This window comes from Salvia hispanica, chromosome 1, assembly GCF_023119035.1.
Source record: "Salvia hispanica cultivar TCC Black 2014 chromosome 1, UniMelb_Shisp_WGS_1.0, whole genome shotgun sequence".
In the NCBI taxonomy this organism is placed as follows: domain Eukaryota; kingdom Viridiplantae; phylum Streptophyta; class Magnoliopsida; order Lamiales; family Lamiaceae; genus Salvia; species Salvia hispanica.
In genome coordinates, this window is record NC_062965.1 from 5,019,352 (window position 1) to 5,046,270 (window position 26,919).

The 26,919-nt window shown below is 38.4% G+C and overlaps 6 protein-coding genes across 10 annotated transcripts; 4 read left to right on the plus strand and 2 right to left on the minus strand.

The window, feature by feature from the left end:
• The first annotated feature begins 278 nt into the window (after positions 1-278).
• On the plus strand, positions 279-1,485 carry LOC125214193 (trihelix transcription factor ASIL1-like). Its single transcript, XM_048115108.1, has one exon. It carries the CDS (start codon positions 568-570, stop codon positions 1,396-1,398), a length of 831 nt encoding a protein of 276 aa, XP_047971065.1. The 5' UTR covers positions 279-567; the 3' UTR covers positions 1,399-1,485.
• A 112-nt stretch (positions 1,486-1,597) lies between these two features.
• Positions 1,598-6,679, minus strand: LOC125214179 (nucleolin-like). Of its 2 annotated transcripts, none has more exons than XM_048115095.1 (12): positions 6,292-6,679; positions 4,646-5,196; positions 4,474-4,563; positions 4,144-4,383; positions 3,590-3,811; positions 3,221-3,512; positions 2,823-3,142; positions 2,609-2,718; positions 2,436-2,521; positions 2,236-2,312; positions 2,047-2,140; positions 1,598-1,844 (listed from the first exon to the last, which is right to left on the minus strand). In XM_048115095.1, the coding sequence occupies exons 1-11, from the start codon at positions 6,512-6,514 to the stop codon at positions 2,048-2,050; spliced, it is 2,304 nt and encodes a 767-aa protein (XP_047971052.1). In that variant the 5' UTR covers positions 6,515-6,679; the 3' UTR covers positions 1,598-1,844; position 2,047. The 2 variants fall into 2 exon arrangements, with proteins under 2 accessions (XP_047971052.1, XP_047971043.1); XM_048115086.1 differs by having other exon boundaries at positions 2,418-2,521; positions 6,292-6,678.
• Positions 6,680-8,123: 1,444 nt separating this feature from the next.
• Positions 8,124-11,051, plus strand: LOC125215836 (putative nuclease HARBI1). Its single transcript, XM_048117407.1, has 5 exons — positions 8,124-8,273; positions 8,683-9,226; positions 9,347-9,572; positions 10,248-10,700; positions 10,789-11,051. Exons 2-5 carry the CDS (start codon positions 9,011-9,013, stop codon positions 10,791-10,793), a joined length of 900 nt encoding a protein of 299 aa, XP_047973364.1. The 5' UTR covers positions 8,124-8,273; positions 8,683-9,010; the 3' UTR covers positions 10,794-11,051.
• Positions 11,052-12,449: 1,398 nt separating this feature from the next.
• On the plus strand, positions 12,450-13,466 carry LOC125197032. Its single transcript, XM_048095759.1, has 2 exons — positions 12,450-12,796; positions 12,875-13,466. Exons 1-2 carry the CDS (start codon positions 12,626-12,628, stop codon positions 13,085-13,087), a joined length of 384 nt encoding a protein of 127 aa, XP_047951716.1. The 5' UTR covers positions 12,450-12,625; the 3' UTR covers positions 13,088-13,466.
• A 952-nt stretch (positions 13,467-14,418) lies between these two features.
• On the minus strand, positions 14,419-15,651 carry LOC125185456. The gene is made up of 4 exons (XM_048081990.1): positions 15,597-15,651; positions 15,146-15,498; positions 14,753-15,017; positions 14,419-14,663 (listed from the first exon to the last, which is right to left on the minus strand). The coding sequence occupies exons 1-4, from the start codon at positions 15,649-15,651 to the stop codon at positions 14,419-14,421; spliced, it is 918 nt and encodes a 305-aa protein (XP_047937947.1).
• Positions 15,652-21,935: 6,284 nt separating this feature from the next.
• LOC125201357 (casein kinase II subunit beta-1-like) lies at positions 21,936-26,077 on the plus strand. Of its 4 annotated transcripts, none has more exons than XR_007172882.1 (6): positions 21,937-22,342; positions 23,384-23,602; positions 24,356-24,465; positions 24,554-24,719; positions 25,346-25,596; positions 25,973-26,077. XR_007172882.1 is itself a non-coding variant. In XM_048099432.1 (6 exons), the coding sequence occupies exons 2-6, from the start codon at positions 22,102-22,104 to the stop codon at positions 25,474-25,476; spliced, it is 867 nt and encodes a 288-aa protein (XP_047955389.1). In that variant the 5' UTR covers positions 21,939-22,006; positions 22,095-22,101; the 3' UTR covers positions 25,477-25,856. The 4 variants fall into 4 exon arrangements, 2 of the variants coding, with proteins under 2 accessions (XP_047955390.1, XP_047955389.1); XR_007172881.1 differs by lacking the exon at positions 25,973-26,077 and adding an exon at positions 25,775-25,856; XM_048099432.1 differs by lacking the exon at positions 25,973-26,077 and having other exon boundaries at positions 21,939-22,006; positions 22,095-22,342; positions 25,346-25,856.
• The last annotated feature ends 842 nt before the right edge of the window (positions 26,078-26,919 follow it).

Sequence of the window (26,919 nt, forward strand, 5' to 3'; positions counted from 1 at the left end):
CACCCTAACATGGCCCCATGTTTAGATACATATTGAACAAACATTCTCACATAACATCATGTTCCTCCAAGTTAGATACGTATTTGGCTATTTTGAAATAAGATTAAATTACAAGTCTCTACATCCATTTTGCTGTGGAATTATTTTGTGTCGATCCATTTTTGTATTTTGAATTTCCATAGTGTATCTATTTTTAATTTAACGCAACCGCAGTCCGACTTTGAAAAAAAAGGTTTAATTAGAAAATGGAGAAACGTACATAATCACGCGGCCGCCCTAATGGTCAGAGGCACCGCCGCGTGTGGCGGCGGCCTCGATTTTGAATTGAATGAAAATTCCCCCACCCGCCCACGCGCCCTCCCTTGTTTCACGCAGCCACCTCCTCACGCGGTGGCCTCTCATCCGCCTGCCGCCCCGCCACTTTAACAACAACCCTACCCCACCCCCTTCACATTCCCCCTCCCTTCTCTCTCCACCGCTCCTTCCCCCAATTTCCCCCAATTCAATTCAATTCAATTCAATTTCCCCCAATTCAATTCCCCCTTCTCCGATCTCAATTTCCCTCCCATGGCTACGATCATCTCCCCCTCCTCCCCGGACAACGACATCCCCACCGCGACGCTCGCCCTCCCCTCCGTCTCCATCGCCGCCGCCGCCCCCCGCCGCCTCCCCCCGCCGTGCTGGACGCCCGAGGAGACCGTCGCCCTCATCGAAGCCTACAAGGACAAGTGGTACTCCCTCCGCCGCGGCAACCTCCGCGGCAACCACTGGCAGGAGGTCGCCGACGACGTCGCCTCCCGCTCCCCCGCCCTCCCCGCCAAGACCTCCGTCCAGTGCCGCCACAAGATGGAGAAGCTCCGCAAGCGCTACCGCGCCGAGATCCAGAGATCCGCCGCCCGCAGATCCGCCTCCTCCTGGGCCCACTTCCACCAGATGCACTCCATGGAGAAGGGCACCGACAACCCCTCCCCCCCTCCCTCCTCCCCTTCCTCCTCCTCCGAAGACGACCACAACCACACCAAGAGCAACAGCGTCAAGCGAATCAACGATCTCTACAACCGCCACACCAATCAGAACGGAGCAGCGGCAGCAGCAGCGACGCCTGGGGTTCGGATCAAGATGCCTGGCTCTTCAGCCAAGGCGTACGGACAAATTCCAAACCCTAACCCTAGAGTAATCCCCAATTCGAGCGGTAAATCGCTGGTGGAAGCGATTCAGGCGCTGGGGGAAGGGTTTATGAGGATAGAGAAGATGAAGATGGATATGGCGCAGCAGATTGAGGAGATGCGTATGGAGATGGAGCTCAAGAGAACGGAGATGATACTCGATTCGCAGCAGAGAATCGTCGACGCATTTGCTCGCTCCATCAAGAAGCCCAAGAATCACCACTATGCCTAAACCCAATTTGTAATTTTATTTTCTATTTGTGTTACTTTTTTTAGCAAAAATGGATTCCTCATTATAATACAAGTTCAAATTTCTCAACACCAAATAGTAACTGGTAAATTATAGTAATTCAGCAATAAACTACCTTGGACAAAGGCCACTAGTATTTACATTCTACTACTCAATAATAGTAATAATAAAAAAGAGCGAGTTGGAAAACACATTATTATAAATAAGACATGCTGAAGATGTCTCTATTATAGTTCTGAATCCTTACAGCATTAGATACAATAAACATGATCACACAAACCCAAACCAGGTCTTTAAGCACCTAATTGCTCTAACAATGTACCATGAAGCCTTTTTCCATTTCCAAATAATGCTTCAACTTGATGGTGAGGACTGATTTCAAACTTCACACCATCCACATCCTACAGCTGCATATTCCCATTTCTTCACTGTCATACACAAGTTAAAGGTGATCACATTGCTCCAATTCTCTCGAGTGCAAACTTAGGCAAGATGATGCTTCATGTATCATTATGAATATCAAAACTTTATACAGCCTTACCAGAACAATCTAATTTATCAGCAAGATAGCATGGTACAAAAGATATCAATATGCATGAATGTTACTGACAAGACAACATGGATGCATACCTTAATAGTATGACCCAGACCCACTACTCCCCATGTAGCTGCTACCACCTATGCTGCGTCCGGGATAGACGGATGAGTAAGAGCTGCCACCAACCTACAATATATATATACACAAGCACACTTCACAATTAGTACATCACAGAGAATGTCAAACAATCACACAATTAGACTTGACACTTGAAAACATACATCACTTCCTCGTGACATGTAATCACCACCAAAGTTTGATGAGTACATCCGACCAACATCACTACCACCATAAGGTCCTGCAAGGAGAAAAGCGTAAATACTATATTCGTTTAACCATTCAGAACTATAGCTTTACAGAAATAATAGAAAATGTCTCTTTGTACTAAACCATGAATGCACACCTCCACTATAACCCATACCCTGACGACTACTGTAAAGCCCATGGGAATCTTGACTAGACATAGAGCTTCGACTTCCCCCATATCCCATATTTGACCTTCCAAGCCTGCCATCCACAAATGAAGGGACATTAAAACAAGCGATTTTAAGAAAAGAAACCACTGAAGAATCAAATACTGTAACCAAAGCATACCTGTCACTGTAAGCATCAGTGTAGCGGGAAGCACTGCTGTCAAGATCATAGTCCAAACGAGCACGAGAGTGGCGCATTCCAGCCTCAGTATACCGGGGAGGGACGTCATCCTTCCAAGGACAAATCAATAGTCAATGACAGCATCAGATATCAAACAGAGTATGAGAAAAGTTAACCAAACATAACATCATAGAGAAGACGGTCCAGAAAATACCACTGCAGCGTACGGGCGTTTGGACCCTGACATGGAATCATACTCACGCCCACGCCCCTCGTGGTATGACGGAGGTGGCCTTTCATATCTTTCATTATACCCATCATCAACATAAGGTCTTCTTCCTGTAGATCGTGCTGCACCACCTCTAGGCATATCAAGGTAGCCGGATGGACGAGGAGGATAATCATCTCTATAAGGAGCACGTCTATCTGAAGTTGCTCTAGAGTTATAATCTATAACAGCAGCCCTACTTCTGGAGCTAAGCTCCTCCCTATGACCGTAATCCCTCTTCAGACCACTCTTGGGGTATGATGGAACTGTATACACAAGACAGTTAGGAGTTAGGACACTGCCAAAACATTAAATCACCTAACAAGTTAAAGTGCACAGCATACCAGGTGGCCTCCTATCATAGGACCTCGGCAAGGGAGCAACAGGCCTAGCCCTTTGAGGAACAGCCATAACTGGTCTCCTCTCTCTCATGGCAACAGGCCTTCTGTAACTACGGTCCACAACTGGACGGGGAGGAATTCTAGGGGCACGAGCAGGGATAGAACGTGGTAATGGGCGGCTCCAAGGGCTCCTAGCACTTCGGACAGACCCACGCGCAGGTCGAAAATCTCCTCTGGAAACATGTTTTCCTTTGCCTCTCTGAAGTGGTCTCGACAATCTAGCCCTGACTTTGGCCTGACAGAAAATGCTATTTAGCACAGCTTAACAGCACAAAACAGGAAATAAATGCAATATCATGATTTGAGAAGCACCTTGCTTGTGCCTTCACCCAATTCCTCGTTGTTGATGTTTTTAGCACAAGTTACTGCTGCATCATGGCTATCAAATGTAACGAACCCAAAATCCTTTCTCCTGGCAGATGGCATATTACGGGCAAGTTCAACTTTCTCAATCTCCCCATATTTTTTGAGAAGTTCTTTAACATGGTCCTCATCCCAAGAAGCAGAGAGACCATCCACAAACACAGTCTTAACCTAAAATCAGATGTGTTAATGTCATTAGAATATAAGAAATCTAATTTAGCAAAATAATAAAAATAACTGAAAACATAAACCTTATATATAAATTGAAATTCAAATGTTCATCATATGCATTCGTTCACAACTCAACAGTACATCTATGATTTATCAAACAGAAGTTGGAAAAGAAGCAGATTTGTATGAAATGAACGTTGAGCTAAACACCATAAGGTATCCAAGCTGCTTGGAGTACAGCTATAACCCATACTTAAGCCACACTTCCAGTGGTAAATGACAGCATTAGACCAATCCTTTGAATGAAGAACCAAACTAGTCAGGTTATGTACCTGGGCCATGATCTCATCACCAGGGTCAATGAAGGAATCTGCAAAGGAAACCTTAGCTGCCCTATCCACTCCAAACGAAACATCCCTCTTCTGAAGACGCTTATAAGCATCCATTGCGTCAGACCTTGAGGAGAACTCTAAGAAGGCAAAACCCCGATTCATTCCTACACTGTTACTATCTTCAACCAGCGTCAAATCCTCAACACTCTCAAGGCCATAATACTTTAACTTTTCTTTCAACTGGAAGCAAGTTACATAGCAGTCAGGATTAATTAAGAAACTACCTCAATCAAAATTTAACAGCTGATCAAAAGTGACCAGTTTACTTACAGCTTCCTTTGTCCATGTCCTGCATATGTTACCTAAAAACAGGGTATCACTGTCTTGGCTTGGTGTCACACCACACTGCTTGCCACAAACCTGGAATTCGGGTTGTCAATTACATGCGTGCAACATTATAGAGAAAAACAACTAGTTTTAGCATCCATGTTAGTATAAGTACCACTGGATTTTTTAGACTAGCACAAGCCAGTCTTGCTTGTTCCACTGTTGCAAAACGCAAGAATGCAAAACCTTTATTCTTCTTTGTTTGTGGATTCATCATAAGTCTGACTTCAGTGACCTCACCAACTTCACTGAAAACTTTCCTAAGATCAGCCTCAGTAGCATCCTTATCCAATCCACCGACAAATATTTCAAATTCCTTCCGCTTACGTCTCTCTTTGAATACTTCGTGATGTTCTTCTTCCTCAGCAGCATAACCCATGTCAGTTTGCTCTGGCCCAACATGCTCGTCATCCTCCTCATGTTCAAGTTCTTCATGAATACTATCCATTTCCTCCTCAACCAGATCACCCTCCTCTTCACCAACATCCAATTCTTCAGGATCTTTCCCCACTTCACCTAAATCTTCATGAGGATCTGGCTCATTTTCCTTTTCATCATAATCTACACCACTGTACTCTTCAGGTTCATATTCAGGATCATTATCCTCCAAGTCTAACCGCTCATCTTTCTCATACTCATCTATGGACTCTTTAGGATCTTCATCCTCTGCCGGATAAAACAGGAAAGTCGCATCATCCAAAGGAAAGTCAACTAATTTGAACCAAAAATGATGCATATATTATGCCCCAGCCATAATAGTTAGTAATGTTAGAACCATAGAAGATATCTTATGGTAATCATCAGCACAATAATCCTCCTTATACATATGTCGCATATAAAAATGCAAGAACCTTGATTCACTAATACTATATCATAGAGAGCTTTCGGATTTAATAGTCCATATCTAATGTTTTTATCCTTATACTGCTCTTCAGTCCGTAGATGTAGAAATAAACAACACCTAAAATATCAGCTGTCACAGAACTATACTCAGCCACTGCTTTCTTTCCAGAGCAAGAGTATGGAGCTGAGAGATCAAAAAAGGAGCATAGCATTTAGCTTTTGGTACAAAAGTGCATAAAATTCTTTAAGTTAAACTTATACTGATTAGGTCCATATGGTGGAAATTATTAATATCGTACATAGGAACTGACTATTAACTGATTTTACTTTGTAAAAATTGCCAGAAGGACGAATCTGATAGAAAGGATGGCACAAACTAAAAGTCTAAAAGGAACAACGAAATGGGTTGCATCTCAGTTTCTCCGTGCAACCTCCAATTTTTCTTTTGCCTGTGAGTTATTTCGAGTAATAATACAAATGAGTTGCATCAAAAGTTGCAAACCCTACTCAGAGATGTAAGTATTTAATACGCTGCGATCACAAGTACTGGATACATTTATCTATCCAGATTTAAGAGATAGGTGAAGCAAAGCAATCCGGCAATACTGCAAATTCTTATGGAGGAATGTGAAATACTTCATGACCCACCATATAAGTAACCATAACCTGCATCTACATGTTCACCCTCCCTTCATCCAAATATACAATAACTAATCAAATTCTTACACACTCTACCAGAAAGGTCTAATCTTTATGCTTTGCTTAATATCTATCCAAATGTTAGCATAATTGCACTACAATTTAACACTAAAATGCTAGAAAATCAAAGGAAACAAACTCATAACACCTTTTCAAACCTATAAAACGTGTAAAATCACAAAAAAAAACACAATAAAAACAAAATTCCAAAGGGCTTACTCGTTACAGAAGCCTCTACGGCCTCTAGCGCAACTTTCTCCTCCAGCTCCGTCTCCCTTCCTTCCTCCAGCAACTCAATCTTCTCCAATTTCACGTTTGGCTCCTCAGGCAGAGCCTGTGCCTTCGCATTCTCCGCCGCCGCAGCAGCAGCAGCCGCCCGACCCCGCAGAGCTCTCTTGCTCCCCGGCCCCGGCGGAGTTTTCTTCGTCGTTCTCGGTGGCATCCTTTCTCCGATCAGAATCGCGACAAATTGATCGCTAAAATACGGAAATCGAGAAGCGGAAATAAAAATTAATCGCGGTGAGGATCAATTGAGATTAAAAGGTAGTTGTATGAAGCGTATGCACAAAGCGAGAGAAGAGAAACCCTAGCAATCAGATTGAGCATTCAGAAAATCTAATTTCTGATACGTGATTATTTATACGGGGGGGGAATCCTCTGTATTCGCATACAGGCTGCGATTTACTATCAGATTTACTTGTCGTATCATTATTCGACAAGTGGACTTATTTGGTAACATTAGATTTTCGGATTTTTGCATTTGGATTTTAATTTTCAGATTTATAATATTGAATTTCTTATTTTATTATATGCGATTTTGGATTTTTTTGGGATTATATTGAATTTAATAGATCGCATATGGGACTACCAGATTCTGATTGTTGGACAATACAAATCGGATTAGATTTATTTTTCAAAAAATTCAGATTTTTATATATCGGATTGGATTGGACAAAATTTTGATCTAAATCTTAATGCTCAATAACTTTCTTGATGGTGTATTCATAACTTTTGAAACTAAATTTGAAATAGCGGAAACTTTTTTTGCAATTATTCAACAATTATTAAAATTAATTAATGCAGCAAAATAAATATGATATGATGACAAAACCACATTTATTTCATTCTTATATTGGTGTGTTTTAGATTATAATTTAATAATTATATGTTTCAAATTTTGTATAGCATCTGCCCATGTAGAACACAAATGGCCCCACCTATGGGGTCGACACTCTTTGCTATAACACAAAACTTTTACTTTTTGATGGATCATGATCTGTCTAATGAGTTTGAATTCGAATTTGTAATCTACACGAGAGTGTTGGTGTATCAAACTTACATAGCACAAAAGCTCTGAAGATGGGAAAAGAGTCCTAATTTGTTCATGCCTTTTGTACTTTAACTAAACAATAAAAAATATTCTTAATATGGGCTAAGCCCACTACTCAATAACTAACCTAATATTAATAAAATTGGTTAGGTTATTATTTTTAATTTTCTTATTTCGTTCGTCATCAATTTGCTCTTGGTCTCTTATGTAGTAAGTTTTTTCCATACTTTTTCTTTTTGAACTTTTATTTTTCTTTTTTTCCATTTTCACATTTTGATAAATATAAAATGATTTGTATTTCAATTTAATAAATCATAATCTGAAGTGTTTTGATATAATTTTAGGATATGTTCACCTAAACCCTAAAGATTTGAGGTAATATTTATGGGCATTTATTGGTATTTCAGTGTACAAGATATAATTATTGGCAGCCGTAGAGTCAATATTGGCCCACACTGTTCAGTGTAGGAATATGCTTAGGGTGTGTTTGATAGGCGTGAATACCAGGATAACTGACCATTTTCTGGTCAACACCCACGTTTGATAGCATTGTTTTTCGTTCTTTGTGGCCCTTGAAAATATGCCAGGCCCGACCAGGCCCAAGAAAATATACGCGAAGAATACAGAAACTTTTTCCGCTTTTTCTTCAGCGTTTATTTTCTGCATTGGAGTATGTGTCAGGAAATTGATCTTCATTGTCTAAATTACCCTCCATACAGTTCAAAATTTTAGGGCATCCTCCAAAATTTGAGAGGCAAGCGGCAATTTTTTCCACAATTGTTTATCAATATCTCCCGTCGACGAATCTCGGTGTGCCCAATCTTTGAATCAACAGATTCCTCTTCATCTGCCCTTCCACAATCATCATTCGGTGAGTGTCATCTTCGCCATTTATTTTTTATGCGCATTGGGCGATGTGTTTATTGCTACATCGTTGAGGTATTATTGAAATGCGATTAGGTCATTAAGTTTGGGCTTAGTTTCATTGTGTAATCTGTGTGTAATTGTCGGTTTTCGTAACCTTCTTGGTCCGGGTGGACTTGTATTTTTGTTGATACCGAAAATATAGCTACAATTTCATAATTTGTTGTGTAACATAATACCCACTTCTGTGTTGTATTCATTTTGTGGTTCGGTTTTAATTTCGAGTTTGTTGCCAATGTCTAATCGATTATACTAGTTTTCCGCATTATTTTATCATACACTCAGGGGGATTGATTTGGTTGGTGTTGTGTTTCGGTGTGAATGTCCGTCTAATTTCTGAGGTAAAATTTCAACAGGAGATTTCAATAGGTTCTGGAACAATGGCCAATGGGGATTTGTCCAATGAAGCTCTCGTTCTGTTGATTTTAGACATTATTCGTGTACATCGATTAAGGATTACTTGCTGCCTTCTAGCATATGGTCTACTAGGAGATGGAGACGAAGATTTGGGTGGTCGAAGGGTTAGGCGTAGGTTTTCTCATACAGAACGCATTCCCGCACAGGTGCATCGCCTCAATCGACTTTTGGGGCTAAATGACCAGGAATGTATTGACAGTCTTCGAATGGATAGGAATTGCTTTGGCCGACTATGTATACTACTACGTGAACGGGGTGGCTTAGTAGATGGAAAATAAATTATGGTCGAAGAACAAGTTGTCAGTACTTGCCCATCACAAGAAAAATCGCGTGGTTCGATTTGAATTTTGGCGTTCCGCGCAGACTGTATCACAGTATGTCCATGTTGTGCTCAAAGCTGTGATTATGTTGCATGAACTATTGTTGGCGAAGTCGGTACCAGTTGATGAGCACTGCCAGGACGCGAGGTGGAAGTGGTTTCCGGTGAGATATTCATTCTGACATTGTTATGCACATATTTTGCTGTCCAGCTTGTTTTTGTGCCCTCTATAAGAATTGTAAATCTTGTTTGATCTTTTGTTTGTGGTTGCTGAGATTTTGTAGGGTTGCTTAGGAGCATTGGATGGGACATATATCAACGTATTAGTTGATAGCGAAGATAAACCACGCTTCCGGAGTAGGAAGGGCCAGATTGCAACAAATACAATGGTAGTTTGTACTCGGGACATGCGTTTTGTTTACGTTATAGCCGGTTGGGGGGGATCTGCCGGAGACGCTAGAGAGTTACGTGACGCAGTGACACGTGAACATGGTTTAAAAGTACCTAGAGGTGAGTCGATTGTTTAGAGCATCCTCAGGGTTTATCCTTCACTGAATTCGGTTTTATGTTTTGCTTGGCTTAAGACAATGTTGTGCTAGTTTATCTACCTGAGAATTTGGCAGAAACCCCATGAATGTGTGTATGCTCTCTCTCTCGTAGTCACAGAATGGGTGAGAAACCTTGCTAAATTAACCCACCTTTCTTTCTTCCTTGAATTGGTTGAGGGATGATCTGTTTTTTTTTTTTTCCTGAAATCAACATTTTCTTTCTTAGTTTCGCTCTTTTTGCTATAAAATTTAGTACTAATTCTGTGGTGGTTCTTGAAGCTTTTGCATATCTAGGGCATGTGTGAAATATTTTGAATTAAAAGTTCTTTATTAGTAAAATTCCAGCTAGAAACTAACTAAATTTGGTGTTTTGATAAAGATGACAGTAATTAGAGGTATATTTTAGTCAATTCTTTTATGGACTTGGCAATTTAGCTAGTAGCTCTTCAGCTGTTGACTAAAATTTTGATATCTTTTGCTTTGCACATCTGCAATATGGTTACTTGTAGTTTTATTCTTTGTTTTGCCTAATAACTACTCTGACTATAATGAAAACTTTGAAAAGTTTCCTCGTTCCCATCTGATTGTTTGATGAAGATAGAGTCTTTCATTTATGTAATCGAATTGTTTGCTTTAGGCCAATATTACTTATGCGACAACGAGTATGCAAATAGTGAAGGATTCCTTACCCCGTTCAAAGGCGTCCGCTACCATCTCAAAGAATGGGGCCCTCATGCGGTGATGCCTCAGAATCCACGAGAAATGTACAACATGCGTCACACTAAAGCGAGAAATGTGATAGAGCGTGCGTTTGCCATTGTGAAGATGAGATGGGGTATATTGCGAAGCGTGTCTTACTACCCAATCAACACACAGGTGGAGCTGATCCTATCTTGCTTTCTCCTTCACAACTTTATACGAGGCCAGATGGCAGTGGATCCAATAGAGCTAGAGTTAGATGGTCATCACATCGACATGGGTTTGCAAGAGGAGCTGCCAGAGGAAAATGTTTATGTCGACACGGTTGAGGCAACGCCGGCGTGGAATAATAAACGTGATCAACTAGTTGAAGCTATGTGGCTTCACGAAGGTACTAAAGTGCAATCTTTTCATCTACGTATGCGTACTTGTCTCAAGTGATCGTTGGTTTTCAATATGACTTGTTTGCTTCATTTCAGGTTGAAGCCAAACTCCTTGTGATAAAACAACTACTACAAATGGATTCAATGTCGAAGCTGATGAAGAAGATGTATTTGAATTCTATGTTCGTGTTGTAATTGAATTCAGATTATGCAATTGTTGTGGTTTGGTGTTTGTTTATCAAATTATCTGGTATTGCAGCGTATGTAAGTATAACAATGTCATGTGACAATTTAGATTTTTTTCAGTAGTTTTAACTAAAGTACTTTGATTAGTTTGGCCGGTGCCGCCTTCTAGATTCGGTTATAGTGTTCTTTTTTTTTATTTAAGCATCAAATTTTCAATTGTTTAAATTAATTCTAATGTATTTACATGCATACATTTTCAATGCAAACGTAATGGTGGAAAATGAGTAGTACTATTAAAGAAGATTTTAGCTTAATTTTTCCTACTTGATTGCGTTTTTTCTACTTGATTATGTTTAAGTCACTGATATTTGTTTAGGAATAAATTAATATTTATTCTTCTATCTTTAAAGACGTTTTAAGAATCAAGCAATACTATTTAAAGTTTTACTATTATTTTATTTGTATAATACTCCCTCCGTCCTATTGAAGATGATCCACTTTTCATTCTACTTTGTCGCAACTAAGATGACTCGTTACTAATATATTGTATTAATCAATTTATTTATTATTTTTTTGCCTTTAAGTATTACTACTAATTTTAAAAATATACCTCACATTCAACTCTTATTTTATTGAAAAAAAGTAAGAGATAATAAAGTAAGACGGATGAAGAGAGAAAAAAGTAAAATGAAGAATTACATTTTGCCAAAAATAAAAAATGACTCAATGAACTTGGAACTTAGTAAAATAGAAAAATGACTCTATTAACATAGAACGGATGGAGTAAAATTCATTTATGTTACGGTACTAAAAGAATAACAATAGTGAAACTTAACAATGTAAAAATAACGTTGAAATCTACAAAAATTTAAACAAATTTTATTAAATCATGTGACAGGTATTCATTATAATCAATTTAACAATACTACAAATATTTTAAAATTTTATAACAAAAATTACAAAAATTACTCTGTCATTGCAGATACAGGGCCTGCAGAAGCGACGGCAATAAGAAACGTAATTGCATCTCTAGCTTTAATTAACGGTCAATACACAATTAACTCCTCAAAATCCCTCACAAATGGAAAACTCAAGCATAGAAAACAAGGAGGAAAACGTGGTGAAATAAAATTGATACGTACAAGACTTAAAATTTGATCATTTATTGCATGTAGTTGAGGGGATTGTCACTTACAGTTGGCATGATACACACACCATTGAAATATCAGACTGTGGAATGTACCATACATGAAAATATTAATGGAGAAAAGCCACACAAAGATACAATTCGAGCTTGAATTTGATGCGCTTTTTCCTGCACCTATTTTATTAAAGCATTGAATATGGCATGGGTGAACCTATGGTAGCTGTGGCTGAAGTGATTTATCAGCCAAGATGTAACACCATATCCACATCGTTTCAATCGGACAAGATCTCCTTTGTAATTAGTCAATTTCACATTAATGACCTATTTAATATCCATTTCATGTGTTGCAATATAGTAGTGTCAATGCATTTGTCTATATAATGAATGCATCCAAGTAATAACGTCCAACAAGACAACCCATTTCAAAAGCAAGAGGCAATGGCTCTAAATATCCCACCACAAAAATCCTTTCTCTACAAATCCAATTGGACTCATGCACTCGATGAAAGCTTACTCGAAAGCATCATTCGCTTGAAGCATGAACATGACATGACCGGTACTGTCGTTCTGTAGCCCTTCTTCGACATTGCCGCTGCCGATATGGCCTACGATCTCGGGGTGACCATGCCGTGGGAAGCTCTATACCGACTGCAGTTCCTAGAGAGTCGATATTTGTCATTCAAGGCTTTGGTGAAGGAGGACGGTGTAAGGTGGGACGAGCCAAACAACATCGGTGTGGCCACCGATGACACTTGGATGACTATTCTGAAGGTAATGTCAACAATCAATTCCTCCCCATCCATTTCTTGCTTTCATATGGAAGTTCTAATATTTTTCATTGGTATGTAGAAACACAAACTAGCTGGAGCCTACTATCGCCAATCCGAGCCAGCCTACTACCAATTATGCATCATGTTTGGGCCGAAGGAGGAGATGCAAGTACAGGAGAACGAGGTCATAGTAATCTCAGACACCACTATCCCATTGGTTGCAACCAATCCCGATCAGAGGTCGTGGCGACCCCGGATACAGTCCTTTCACCTGTTTGGCCCAATGAGCTGAAATCACGTCGTGAACTCTTCGATGATGATCAAAGCCATGGAACTCGCGAGTCATCCAATGAAAGGCATACTATGCCACCACCGCCACGCCCACGGAAAATTCAACGCCGCCCTCCGATGCCAAATGCATCCCCGTGCGGTAGTTCTTGTGCCTCCTCAAGCCTAGGTGGCTGGTGGAAGAACATGAATAATTGACATCTATCTGGAGTACCCTTGTTGTCACATGCATTAGTAGTATCCCTAGTAGTGCTTCATCGTTATCAAAGATGGAGATAATTTCCTTTTGTATCGTAGCAGCTTGATTGTATTAAGAACATGATGGGTGAGATGTAGATGCACTTGGCATGCAATCTCACGTTATTAATTTAAAAATTATGTTAGTTTAATATCTTGTCAACCACTACCTCCAACATTTTACCTCCAACATTTTATATTCCTTTTGTATCACAGACATATATCTTTCAATATACATCTGGTGAGTTTTTAATGAAGTTGGTTGAGCAAACCAACCCCACTTCAACGAATGACAACACTTGGAAGCCTAATAAATATACATACGTATCCAATCCGACTGTGGCTATAAATTGAAGCGAATAGAACGAGCTGTGCTCTTAGCTACCATTTTTCGAAGATTATAGCCAAACCTCTATATTTTCCTCCATTTCCATCACAATCCCTTTACATGGCGCCATATTTCTGCATACTTTATTTCCCTGTGGATAGCATAAATTGTTTGGTATTTGATCATAGTTGCATGTGAAATGTGATTATCACTCTAATATTTGTTTAATTTCTTAGATTATTCATTTGTTTTGCAGAAAATCCCCAACCGATTTGTTGCCGAACTGGAACAGCCTCTTCCTGCGAATTGTAGAATCCCCAATCGATTTGTTTAATTTCTTAGATTATACCCCTCGTCCACTACCCTCTCTGCGCTCTGTATCCCTCCGTTTCAGTAAAAAAGAAGCACAAAAACATCATAGATAATTCTTGGAGGATCGCATCGGCTAATCCCAGCGGTGGCTTGGCCTTAGCTATATCCATCCCTGCATCCTATGGTTTTGCATTGTGAACTGAATTTAAGACTCAGAAATTATACATCAGAATGCATTTCCATAACAGAGGCCCCCAAATATCATGACCATTACCTAAAGAAATAATTAAGGGGTCTTTACCTACTAAGGCCGAGAGTTTGCCCAAAAATATACAACAACAATAGTGCGTCAAAACTAATCGTCTAGATAATAGAGTTTGGCGATAATAATATATAAAAGCACTGAAGCAAGATGTAGATCACTTCTACACGATGCGCAAAACACGGATATGTTGCATTCAAAAGTGGTTGTGCTTCTCCAGCATACGCATCACGTATGTAAGACGCGATGCCTCATAAAGGCGCATGAACAACTCAACACGCTCCACCTTATTGATGATGATCTCGGAGGCATCAATTTGCTGCACAAGCGTCAGCTCCGGTATACCACTCAGAATGTCGATAACTTCCTTGCGTGCTTCGCTAATATCGAACTCAAACCCAATCTGATTGGTCAGTTTGTCAAGCCGGTCATTGGTGTCATCTTGCATTCGTCTAAGCATCTCAATCAAACCCACTGGGGGTTGGAGGCCTTCCTTTTTTATCCAGATTTTTTGGTTTGTAGTGAATCACCTATGCTCTGGTCGGTGCTTTCATCCGGGGTGGCAACCGGTCTCTGTTGAGGGCTCGGGTTGGCTGTTGAATAGTCACCAGCATCAACAGGGGATTCCAGCTGGACATCTTGCTGATAGGATTGTGTTCGCCCAGCATAATTGGCGTGTGCATCAAATGTGTCTTTTGCAACAGTCCCAACAGCCCGATCTTTTCCAAACAACACCTTCCAATCATCCCACAGAGGCCATGCCCGTTGTCGCATACCGCGTGCATTGGGATCACGCTGTACAGAAAAAACATAAAACAATCGACCATGTAGTTATATTCTCATGTAAAAAAGCAATTACCAACAATAAAAAACACAAATTCAATAGCAATTGATGAACTGTACATAGTTTGAGCTGATCCAACCTTAACAATCTGCTCCCATTGGTCGTCGTCACAATCAATTTTGAAATCTCTATTCAAGTTTAAACCCACACCACTTCGTCCAAGTATCGCACTCAGAGACGAGTAACTCTTCTTCCACTGACCAAGCTTTGAATTCATATGAGGAGCAACCCTCAACCCGCATCTTGGGAACTCCCGACTCAGAGCCTCTTCAATCCTCTGCAGATATCCCCCGCGAAACCCATTGTCACATTTCCAGCCATGTGCGACAAGATCCTTCAGAATGGACATAAGTATTTCTTCTTCGCGAGCAGTACAACTTCTTCTCGTGCGATCAACCCGGGGCCTTGGACCACGCCCTAGGCCACTGCTGCCTGAGGTTGAGAATGTGTATTATTTACAACAAATCTGTTGAACACATAAATGAATGTATTTACCATAAAATACTTCCAACGATGTTAAGTTTACTGACCTTGCGAACCTATGTTCATCTCGACGGAGTTCATTGGGTGGTAGTTGTCGGTCATGGTTCAAGAAACTGAAAAGAATAAACACACAGACAAACATTTTTTGAAGCCTATATGTAAAATGACAATGAGGTTAAAAAGCAGCAATCTAATTGCATATCGAAGCTAATAATCCAAGAAAACAACAATATTGGCCCCAAATATGAATTTAAATAATGGAAACACATGCGAAAAGTTAATGTCGAAAACTTTTTGTTGTCGATGCTACTTACAATAGATTTTTATAAATGTGGAGCAACACATAGCTTCAACATCAGAAACGAGCAACACATATCTTCAACATCAGAAACAAACTATTAAACTATTGAGTTCTCGTAGACCATAATGCCGATAATACGATTCGGTTTATGTCAAAAACAGATACTAATTGTAAGCATAATCAAACCCTCTACAAAATATAAAGCAGTCAATTACTGATTAATGGCTTACTTGGAAATCTTCTTCTTCAACTGAGATGCTCAACTATGAGAAGGGGGCTCGTAGATAATAGAACACCTCTATTGCTGGGGCGGGAAAAGGTGGGCGGGAGAACAAATGTTTTTGGATGATCCGATAAATACATCTTCGAATTTAGGGTTTCAGCAGGGACAGGGGTCGTAAATAAAATTCAAATCGAGGGCAAAAATGTCAAAACCAGTCTGAATTTGTAGGAGTATGGTCTGTGTATCAAATGGCAGACAAAAAAATGGGCTATAACATAGACCTATCAAACGTAAGATATTGGGCATATTATTTGCATTTTCTTGGTCAAAGTTTGATTCTTATGTATGCGGGCCGCCAACACTGTAAGCCTATCAAACACACCCTTAAATGAATTCATCCGAATCTGGTGGTATTTGTAACTATTCTCGAACCCATCTATTCCATTTGTACCCCTCTCATTTCGTTTCCCCCAAATTTGTTGGACATTTTAGTCAGCTCATAATGAACATAAAAATAATTACTTAAAACAAATTTGCCCAAATGTGAAATCATGGCTTATTTCTTCACTAAATATTTGCCTGGAGTTTGAATTATGTGAGCCCAACACCACTAAATCATCTCGTGTTTTATTTCTACCCATCCCATACCAAAGAAATTGAACAATGTAAACCCAAATAAATTGAACAATGTTAACCTAAAGATAGACACTCTATCCCATTCAAGATCGTTATATTTCCTTTTTTTTTGTTTATCTCAATCAAAATGTCCACCTTTTATTTCAGGAAACAACCCTCTCTCTTCTGTCTCTTCATTAAAATATTCAACTATTACATTTTTCTCTCTGCCTTATTACAACCATCCTCCACATAAGATCACGTGTTCAGTGGCGGAACCACACAGTGCCAAGCCCCCGCGTGCCCAGCACCAGACCTCAAATCACCCTTATACCGCCGTGCTCCGACCGATTTCCTCCCCAACGCCGCTGAGCGAGCCCTGACTCTGCCTCGGCTGTAAATCCTGAAATTGAAATTGGGGAAGAAGAAGAAGAAGAAGAAGAAGAAGAAGAAGAAGAAGAAGAAGAAGAAGAAGAAATTTGGGCTATTTATTTTACATTTTGGGCTACCTTTTTCTTTTGGGCCATTTAACTTAATAAACTAAATAGTAATAATATCAGCCCTAGCCCTAAGCCCTTACTCAATTAGCCCAAATTTTCTCACCCTGAGATTTTCAGACAACGCACGGCAGCTTGTCACCGCTGCTAGAGTTCTTGAGCGGTTCCGTTCAGCCGTGCCTTTCGTGATTCAAGATTTCAGGTAAGAATTGAATCAATTGATGGTCAACGAGCGATGTATATAGACTTGGTATGCAATTTAGGGCTTAGTGGCAGTGGCTTAGTGCAGCAGCTCATCTCATTTCTCTGATTTCAAGGCTCAATTTTCAATTCTCATGTTTAATGTTTTATTTGCCTAAAATGTAATTAAACTCTGTAGTAGTAGTCTCATGTTTCTATGTAATATTTTTTTGCCTCAATGCTTTTAAATTTAATTTGTGTACAGACTACAGATTGTAGTAGGAAACAAGAACCAGGAAAATTTATTTATATTATGATTTGTGCAAATAGTATGCTCGTATCTTTTGTATGAATATATATTATATAACACTAAGAAATCTTATTCTTATTGATTGTAGCTACGCATCGGTATTTTTCCAAAAGACCAAGGAACGATTCAACAACTACAAGTGTTTCATACGATTCAACAACTACAAGTGTTTCAACAACTCCGAATCCGATCATGAACCAAGAGAGAATTAATGTTGCAAGTGTTGAATCTAGTGCGGAAAACATAGATCGTGACCCGGGAAAGCGGAGACCTATTATTAAGTATGAAGTCCAAGATAGGGACCACATTCGAAAAGAATACATCTCGAAGGGACCTTTCCAACCAAAATGTCACGTCTTTAAGAAAAGCTCATTTGGTAAGGATAAAAGGAATTTCCAATGTAAATGATTTGAAAGACATGCTTGGTTGGAGTATAGTCTGGAGAAAGATGCAACATTTTGTTTTTTAGTGTTATCTTTTTAGGCCTATTAATGACAATCGGTTTGGCGATGATGTACTTTTGAGCACAAGGTGAAAAAATTCGAAGAAAAGGCTCTTGCTATTTTTAGAGAACATGAGGGCTCAGTTAATAGCACACATGATCAGACCAGAATACTTTTTGAAGGATTTAAAAATCAAAGACAAAGTGTTGAATATAATTTGATGAAATTTGATAAGGAAGACAAAGTCAATTATCAGATTCGTTTGACTGCTTCTTTAAATGTGATTCGAATATTATTGAAACAAGGGTTGACTTTTCGGGGACATGATGAATCATTGAAGTCTGAAAATAGGGGAAACTTTCTAGAGATACTTGATTGGTTGCGTAAGCAAAAACTTGAGGTAGCAGCGTTCGCAATAATCAGACGGTTAGTCCTTTAATCCAAAAGGAATTGACAAATTGTTGTGCTGTTGAAACTACAAAAGTTATTTTGGAAGATATTAAAAATCGTAATTTCTCTCTTTTGGTTGATGAAGCGCGCGATGCATCGATAAAAGAACAAATGGCTTTGGTTCTGAGGTATGTTAACAATGATGGAGAGATTGTAGAAAGATTCTTGGCCTTGGTTCATGTCATCGATACCACAACAAAATCTTTGAAGGAAGGGGTTGACTTAGTATTTGCTAAGCATGGTTTATCTTTATCACGATTAAGAGGTCAAGGTTATGATGGTGCATCAAATATGCTGGGTGAGTACAATGGTTTGAAATCACTTATATTGAATGAAAATCCATTTGTCAAGTACGTTCATTTTTTTGCCCATTAGCTTCAATTAGTGGTGGTAAATTTTACAAAAACACATGGTGTTGTAAGTGATTTTTTTACCATTGTCACTCTGATTGTCAACACATGTGGATCATCTTGTAACAGAAAGGACAAGCTACGGTAGCTTGAGCATGAAAAACTTGTCGAAGGTATAGAAAGTGGAGAAATTAAAAGTGGAAGGGGTTTAAATCAAGAGACGAGTTTAAAGTGACCAGGCGACACTCAATGGGGGTCACACTTCACTACTTTGCTTCGTTTAAAAAGCAAGTGGTCGTCGATAATTGAAGTGCTTGAAGATTATCCTGGTAATAGAGGTATATCAAAAACATTGGGCATGGGGATGGTGAGTTATAACTTTGTTTTTATTCTACACTTGATGATAGAGTTGCTTGGGACAACGAATGATTTGTCAACAATTCTACAACTTGGGGATCAAAATATCGTTCAAGCTACATCTTTGATTGATACAACCAAAAGGACTTTGCGAAATTTGAGAGAGAATGGATGGAATGAATTCTTGGGACATGTTGAAGAGTTTTATGTGACTAATTCCAATGACGTCATTAGTATGAATGATGTCATCAATCATCGTGTGCGTATGAAGCGGGATGGACGCGTTACTAATTATCATCATTACAAAGTGGAGATTTACTGTCAAGTAAGCTTCACATTTTATTTCTCAATTATGATTACAATTAATTATCATTTATCAATTAAATACTTAAGTCAATTTTTTGTATTGTTAGGTTCTTGATTTACTTACTCAAGAGACGGAGAATCGTTTCCCGGAAATGAATACAAAATTGCTTACTTGCATGAATTGCCTTAGTTCAAAAAACTCATTTGCTAGCTTCAATGTGGACAAGTTGGTTCGTCTTGCAGAACTTTATCCGGCTAACTTCTCATCTTATTGAATGTATGTTTCTTCCATATCAACTTAAAACTTATATCAATGATAAGTTGAGTTCTCCAACATTGAAGATTTGGAAAATTTAGCAAAGATGTTGGTTTCTACCTCAAGAGTACCGTTTGATTGAGTTGACACTGATCCTCCCGGTTGCAACAACTTTTGTCGACAGAGTATTTTCTTTCATGAAACTTATTAAGACATATTTGCACAATAGAATGAGAGACGAATGGATGAATGATATCATGGTGGTATATATTGAGAGGGGAATTTTCAAAAAAATTGGAAATGAGGCTATTCTTCGGCGATTTCAAGACATAGCGACTTGTTGAAAACAATTACCATTTAGTGTGTCGTAAAAGTTGAATAGACATTACATGTAAAATTAAATATTTTAATATATATATTGATAAGGCTCGTTCATTTATTGGTTTTGGGTGATATTATACACTAACCAGATTGATAATGTGCGAAAAAGTGGTGAATTTGAGTGTGCAGGAGCTAAAAAGTGTTGAAGCGGCAGAATGCAGGACCAAATTGGTATTGGGTCTATTCGTTAGGGCTAAATTATTTGAGAGGCCCATATCTTTATAGCTGGCCCAACTTTTGTGAGGCCCGTTACTTATCATGGATCGTCCGATTGCTGCCATATGGCACTCCACGAGGACGATGAATGTTGGCCGTTGGATCCAAGGTTGTGTTTGTTGTTGAGTTAAGTGTTTCACCTCCCTTCTCATGCATTCATTCAACTGATACTCTCTCTCTCTCTCTCTCTCTCTTCGGATACTCTCTCTGTCTTCTCTCTATAATTCTCTCCTTCTCTCTTCTGAAATCAACTCCAATCATCTTCTCCGGTCACTCCTATGTTTTATGCGAGTTCTGAGTGAGATTCTTCAACCTCTGTGTTGATGTGGTGGGATCTGGTGGAGAGCGAACGGTTAATGTTCTGATCTATCCATCCAGTGTAGATTTGTAAGTGTTTTATTGTGTGTTGAGAGATCTGTGACTTCTTGAGGCCTTGACAGTGGTTGTGAGGTGTATTGATCGGTGTCCTGTTGAAGATAGTCGATGCGAAGTAGCAATTGGTGGATCCCTAAGGTTTGGGGTTCGATTGGTCTCGTTGTGTTCCCTTGTAACTTGTTGGTGAAGATAGAGGAGATCTTTGGCCTTGAGAAGTTGCGTGTGCAACCTAAGCCACATCTTACGTCTTCTGACTTTGTTTCACTTTTGGTTTCCTATTCAAATCTGCGAGAATCTGATTTCTTGTGTTACTTACACATCTACTTAGCGTGCAGGTGAAGCGGGTAACGTTCTTGTATTTGGTCTGTGTTCTGGAGAGACTGACCATCCCGACTTACAATATAATTAAAGAGATCTCGGTAATTAGTTAATCCCGAATAATTTGATCTCTACAGCTATCTATATTAACAAATAACAAAACAATTATGCACTACACACGCTGCCTATAAAGTAGAATATGAAACCAATGTATGGTCACAGCATGGAAATATATGTAAAATACTTGTAATAACAAATCATAGGACAAATAGGAGTGACAGACATGTGAAATGAGCATGTATCTGTTCATAGCATATGAATTGTACTTAAATAGGAGTAGAGTATTTTTTTGTCCCGTGACCAAAATTATCATTTTAAATGAAAGAAATGTTAGGTCACAGTACTTTAAGCTATGTCGTGATTAGTTTTTCATTTTAGTCATTTAATTTAATAACTTTAACAGGGCATCATTAATTTTATAAATAAAAATCAAAACTCAATTTATTCCTTTAGTTTTTTTTTTAAAGTTAATAAGAAAATGGACTAATCTAATTTTGATTTTTTATGATATTTATAATATTACTAGTAACTTTTAAAATATCAATAGTAAAAATGAAAATAAAATCCAAACATAATATGGTCTAAACGAGAATGAAACTTAAACGAAATATGTAACATAACATTTCTCTTGTAAATAACCTTTAAAAGAATATACTCCATATTTTTTAGTATTATTTAAATGGATTAACACATTAGGAAAACAAATGAAAAAATTAAAGAAATGGATTAGAAAGCAAAAGAAATGAGAAGACCCATTTTCTCTTTATGCAATCGAAATTGAATGAAACCCTAGCTCCCGTCGTTTCCCCACACGCGACTGTACAAATCTAACAAATTTTCGCCTTTTTTCCATTTGCTCAGATACCCTTTGGAAAGTTGATAATTTTGGGGGATTCGATTTTTCCAGTTTTGATATGAACATGTACAGAGATCGAGGGGGCGGTGGCTCGTCCAAGGCCGGCGAGATGTTGGATCGGAAGCGAATCAACGATGCGCTCGACAAACATTTGGAGAAATCGTCGCCTTCCACATCCAGAAACAAGGGCTCAGCTGTCTCGGTGCCCTCCACCTCCGCCGCTGCCGGGAAGCACGTTGATCTCAGGGACAGCCGTTCTTCCTCCGCCCTCACCGCCAGCAAGAACAAGCTCTCCGAAGGTGCCTTTTTTATTTCCTATGTTTTTATTTTTGATCAGTTCGTGTTTAATTTAGAATCGTGAAATTTGGGTTGCTTTTAGCATTTGTATTTGTATTTGTGTGCGGTGTTTAATTGCCATGTATTGTAGTTCAACTTTTTGTTATTGTTTTTAATGATTGATTGGCACTGGAGATAAGTTTAGTAGCTTTGTGAATCGTAGAGCTCTCCATTGAAAGGGGAAAAGCTCGGATTAACCAATTTCAGCTGTTTGGCAGATCTGTTTGAGGTGCTACTGTTAGCTCCTTATGATGAGCTAAGGCATAAAAGTTTCAGCTTTTGATCAGTATATTGAATGTTTGTTTGAAAATATGTTCACATTCCTATGCTGTTTAAAATGATGGAAAAGGGACTTGTCAAACATCAATGCAGAGAGTGGGCTGCTGCTTTTGCAAGTTCAGGCACATAGATATTGCAAGATTATTTTTTTTTTCGTTATTGCTGTATTAAAAGGATGGTGGTGGTTTTGTTATGATTACACTGGATGATGAAGTCCTTTCGTATTGAAATTAAAAATGATATAGGTATTAGTTTAGAGAGTTGGATGATAGGTGGTGAGTGCAATACTTAGAATGATGATGATGATGATGATGATGATGATGAGTTATACTTTTAGGAGGATGGTGATTATGATCAGTAGAGTAACAATTTGAAAAAAAGTTGTATACATATCTAGTACGATGTTAGCCATGCTAAACCTTTGAGTTATGTACGATAATTGGATGCTGGCTTCATTGTTTTATGACTTAAAATATTGCTCTGATTGATGTAAAAGAGACCACACTTCTATCCCCTCATGTAAAGCATATAGCTTACACTGCACATTGGGCATGTAAACAATTATGAATTTCCGTTCTTGATTTTATGTTCTTTCAGTGGCATGTATTACAGTAAATATGTCTGCACATTTGTGTATGTACATTCTTTATCTTTTTCTAATAACATTTGCAGGCATACTTTTGTTATATACAAACTTGAGATTGAAATATTTGTTCATTTTTCAGAGGAATCTGAAACAGACAGTGAAGAGTCTGATGTCAGTGGTTCTGATGGGGAAGATACATCTTGGGTTTCATGGTTTTGCAACTTGCGTGGAAATGAGTTTTTTTGTGAAGTCGATGATGAATATATCCAAGATGATTTCAATCTATGTGGATTGAGCAATCAAGTCCCATATTATGATTATGCACTTGATCTAATACTGGATGTAGAGTCATCTCATGGTGAGCTTCTTATCATTTATTAGTAGATGTTAGTTGTGTTTATTGAGCTTTATTCTCTTTCAATAATTGGTCTTGAGCTTCATAGAATTTCTTTCTAGAATAGTACTCCTAACATTTCCTTATTTACATCTCAACCTGGCTTGGACTCTGTGATGCTTGAACGCTTTAATCATTCCAGAGTATGCTATAAAGTCTATGAAGTTAATGACAGATGGAGTTTTTCTTCAGCAAGTTGTAACTTCTTGAAGTTATTTTTCTCATTAGGTGTCCAGTTGAATTTCCACCACATTTTGGATATCGGACAATTCATCCGTTGTATAGTAAAACTTTGACATTTTATCTAATTTTTTCCCAGTGACAAAATGTTTATTACGATTGCCACTACTGATGAAAGTTTTCACTGGAATTTCATTATTTGATCCCTTCCTCTGGAAATCTAATAGTAGGTTTTTGTGATTGGCATTGAATGGTGTGATAAATTTAGAACTGTATATATTTGCTTTTGATAGTTCCAAAATGTGCTAGTATGTGTTTAGTGTTTATGTCTTCAACGAGTTGAGATAGCAAAGTGTAAAATGCTCTTGAAGTTTCATGTTCGCATAGCTCAAATTTGGACCATTGTTTGGAGTCCGATCATGATATCTTTGTTTTTTCTCTTCCTTTGTCTAGCTTTAAATTTCTCTTTCCACTTTTTTCTGCTTCGAGCTGGATATCCATTTCTGACAGCGTTTTTTCCATGATGGGCACATCTAGGTGATATGTTTACCGAGGAACAGAATGAGTTAGTTGAATCAGCTGCGGAAATGCTGTATGGCCTTATTCATGTCCGTTACATCTTGACAAGCAAGGGAATGGCTGCAATGGTAACATCATTTGATTCCTCATTTGTGTTGACCGCCTCTTTTATAATTAGTTATGTCATTTGACTCAATTAACTGGAACTTATTACAGTTAGAGAAGTATAAAAACTATGATTTTGGAAGATGCCCAAGAGTCTACTGCTGTGGACAGCCATGCCTTCCAGTTGGACAATCAGACATCCCACGCTCAAGTACTGTGAAGATTTACTGTCCAAAATGTGATGACATTTACTACCCTCGATCCAAATACCAAGGCAGTATCCTTACTTTGTACTTTTATTGCTTTATACATTTAATTTTGCACTTGACCCCCTGGTTCATTTGCATGAGCCTGCTGCTTCTTTCATTCCAACTTCACATATTCATGTGAGTTCTAGACTTGTTATTAGGGGTTAAGAGTTAGAGACAAGTTTAGTGTCACAAACTACTACCACGCAATTCACTTCTTATTCTATAACAGGAGCTTTAGATATTCCCCTTTCTCCCGATGATCAGGTGCTTTGCTAAGAATTAAATTATTGAAAACTTGCACATGGTCTACTAGCTTTAAGTGTAACATTATCTCCATGTTATATGGTTGCTAGTGAATCTGGGTAGGAATGCCCCTTATGAGTTGCTTAATCGAGAAATGAGACCCAACTCCAAGAAAAAGTAATAAACTAAAAGGTAAAAAGCAGTATCCAGCACCCTCTTATTTTGGAGAGAGAGTTTATGTATTGTTTGGAAGATTTGAAATCTTTTCTGGCCTATTCGGAGCACTCACCAGGAAATTAGAACCTCGCTTTGCGATGCATGCTACAAATAAGTAAATGGGAGTCGGTATTGATTGTCTTTACATGTTCTGTGTGCTTCGCTTTTGGAATGATTTCCCTGACTTCAACAGATATTGATGGGGCATATTTCGGAACCACATTCCCCCATCTGTTCTTGATGACGTACGGACACCTCAAGCCTCAGAAGCCAACACAGAACTACGTCCCTAGAGTTTTTGGCTTCAAGATGCACAAGCCTTGATAATCGAGTTCCGACAACATGCTACTGAGCTCTTAAATTCTTGTTCCAGCAAATGCTTTTCTCATCTGGGCTGCTGAGGCATACAGATGACGGATGGGTTGTACTTGTAACACAAACCAGGTAAAAATCACAGCAGCTATTGGTGTAACCAAAATTGCCTAGTTGATGGAGAAGCATTTCATGCATTCCCATCATGCAATTGTTGTTTAAATTCAGAGAGCATGTAAGCTTTTATCTTTTTATCTTTTTCCTTTTTTCTTTTTTTTGGTGAGAATTATCTAAATACTTCCTCATGTAGTCCTTTGCGCGTGTACGCTGCTTAATCAGCAGGACAAATTTATATGGGAGCAGCCTATCGAAATTTTTGGGGATTCGACGTATTTTTCGCTTTGTTTTATATCTCTAGTATATGCATGTTCCTTTTTCATTTCTGTTTGTTTGGTTTTTTATTTTTGATCTTACATTTTTTCTCAGTTTTTTTTCTTCATTCTTTTAGGCCCCCTTTGCAATAAATTGTGCAAAAGTAGAGTTTGTAATCACTTCCTTTCTGATATTTGCTCTTGAACAAACACACAGCATCTTGATCTTGTGTATTGTTTTACAAATATTGCTTTTTTATGTACTATGTGAAATTGTGAATCAGTGAAAAGTGGTTATAACATCAAGATTTATGAGTTGTAGAATACCACAAAAAATCTTTTATGCTGAGCTCTTTAATGTTACATCTAAACTTGCCACATGTAGTTTACTGTTCTTATTGCATAGGAATGAGATTTTATGATTATATCCAATACAAATCTTGTTGCATCTCATATTTGATTTGTTATTTGTGGTTTACTCCCTCCGTCCCAGATAATTCGTCCCAGTTTTCCATTTCGGTCCGTCCCACATAATTTGTCCCACTTCACTTTTATCATTTTTGGTAGTGGATCCCATATTCCACTAACTCATTCCTACTAACATTTTATTATAAAACTAATATATAAAGGTAGGACCCACATTTCACTAACTTTTTCAACCCACTTTCCATTGCAATTCTTAAAACCCGTGTCCGGTCAAAGTGACTCGAATTATCCGGGACGGAGGGAGTACTTCTCTATAAAAGACTCATTTTTGGTAGCAAAAAAACAACCTATTTACTTCTCTTGATTTGTAGTACTTTATTCTTTTTACATTTAACTAATTAAACAATATTTTCTTAAATTCCCTTCTCAAAAAAAATGTGTTATTTATAGTGTGATAGATGGAGTAATGTATCCATTGAACTATGGATAGTGGCCGTCCATTTCTCTCATCATTAAAAAGTTGTGTCTGAGAATAGAAAATGATATCTAAGGAGTATCTTTTGATTAAAATCTTTGCCACACCCCTCAAAACCATGAAATTGTAGGGTAGTACATGTAAAGGTTAGCCTTGTGTTACTAAATGACTAAAATTGGATAA

Excerpts from the sequence above, each read along its gene's own strand:
- LOC125214193 (XM_048115108.1), top strand. The coding sequence starts at position 568 with ATGGCTACGATCATCTCCCCCTCCTCCCCGGACAACGACATCCCCACC.
- LOC125201357 (XM_048099432.1), top strand. The coding sequence starts at position 22,102 with ATGAACATGTACAGAGATCGAGGGGGCGGTGGCTCGTCCAAGGCCGGC. Across the intron at positions 24,466-24,553 it reads GCAAGGGAATGGCTGCAATG|TTAGAGAAGTATAAAAACTA; the intron begins GTAACATCATTT and ends AACTTATTACAG. Across the intron at positions 24,720-25,345 it reads TCGATCCAAATACCAAGGCA|ATATTGATGGGGCATATTTC; the intron begins GTATCCTTACTT and ends TGACTTCAACAG.
- LOC125197032 (XM_048095759.1), top strand. The coding sequence starts at position 12,626 with ATGGCCTACGATCTCGGGGTGACCATGCCGTGGGAAGCTCTATACCGA. Across the intron at positions 12,797-12,874 it reads CTTGGATGACTATTCTGAAG|AAACACAAACTAGCTGGAGC; the intron begins GTAATGTCAACA and ends ATTGGTATGTAG.
- LOC125185456 (XM_048081990.1), bottom strand. The coding sequence starts at position 15,651 with ATGACCGACAACTACCACCCAATGAACTCCGTCGAGATGAACATAGGT. Across the intron at positions 15,499-15,596 it reads GATGAACATAGGTTCGCAAG|GCAGCAGTGGCCTAGGGCGT; the intron begins GTCAGTAAACTT and ends TCTCAACCTCAG. Across the intron at positions 15,018-15,145 it reads AATGGGAGCAGATTGTTAAG|CGTGATCCCAATGCACGCGG; the intron begins GTTGGATCAGCT and ends TTTTCTGTACAG.
- LOC125214179 (XM_048115086.1), bottom strand. The coding sequence starts at position 6,514 with ATGCCACCGAGAACGACGAAGAAAACTCCGCCGGGGCCGGGGAGCAAG. Across the intron at positions 2,313-2,417 it reads GGGTATGGGTTATAGTGGAG|GACCTTATGGTGGTAGTGAT; the intron begins GTGTGCATTCAT and ends TTCTCCTTGCAG. Across the intron at positions 2,141-2,235 it reads ACATGTCACGAGGAAGTGAT|GTTGGTGGCAGCTCTTACTC; the intron begins GTATGTTTTCAA and ends TATATATTGTAG.
- LOC125215836 (XM_048117407.1), top strand. The coding sequence starts at position 9,011 with ATGGAAAATAAATTATGGTCGAAGAACAAGTTGTCAGTACTTGCCCAT. Across the intron at positions 9,227-9,346 it reads CGAGGTGGAAGTGGTTTCCG|GGTTGCTTAGGAGCATTGGA; the intron begins GTGAGATATTCA and ends GAGATTTTGTAG. Across the intron at positions 9,573-10,247 it reads TGGTTTAAAAGTACCTAGAG|GCCAATATTACTTATGCGAC; the intron begins GTGAGTCGATTG and ends TGTTTGCTTTAG.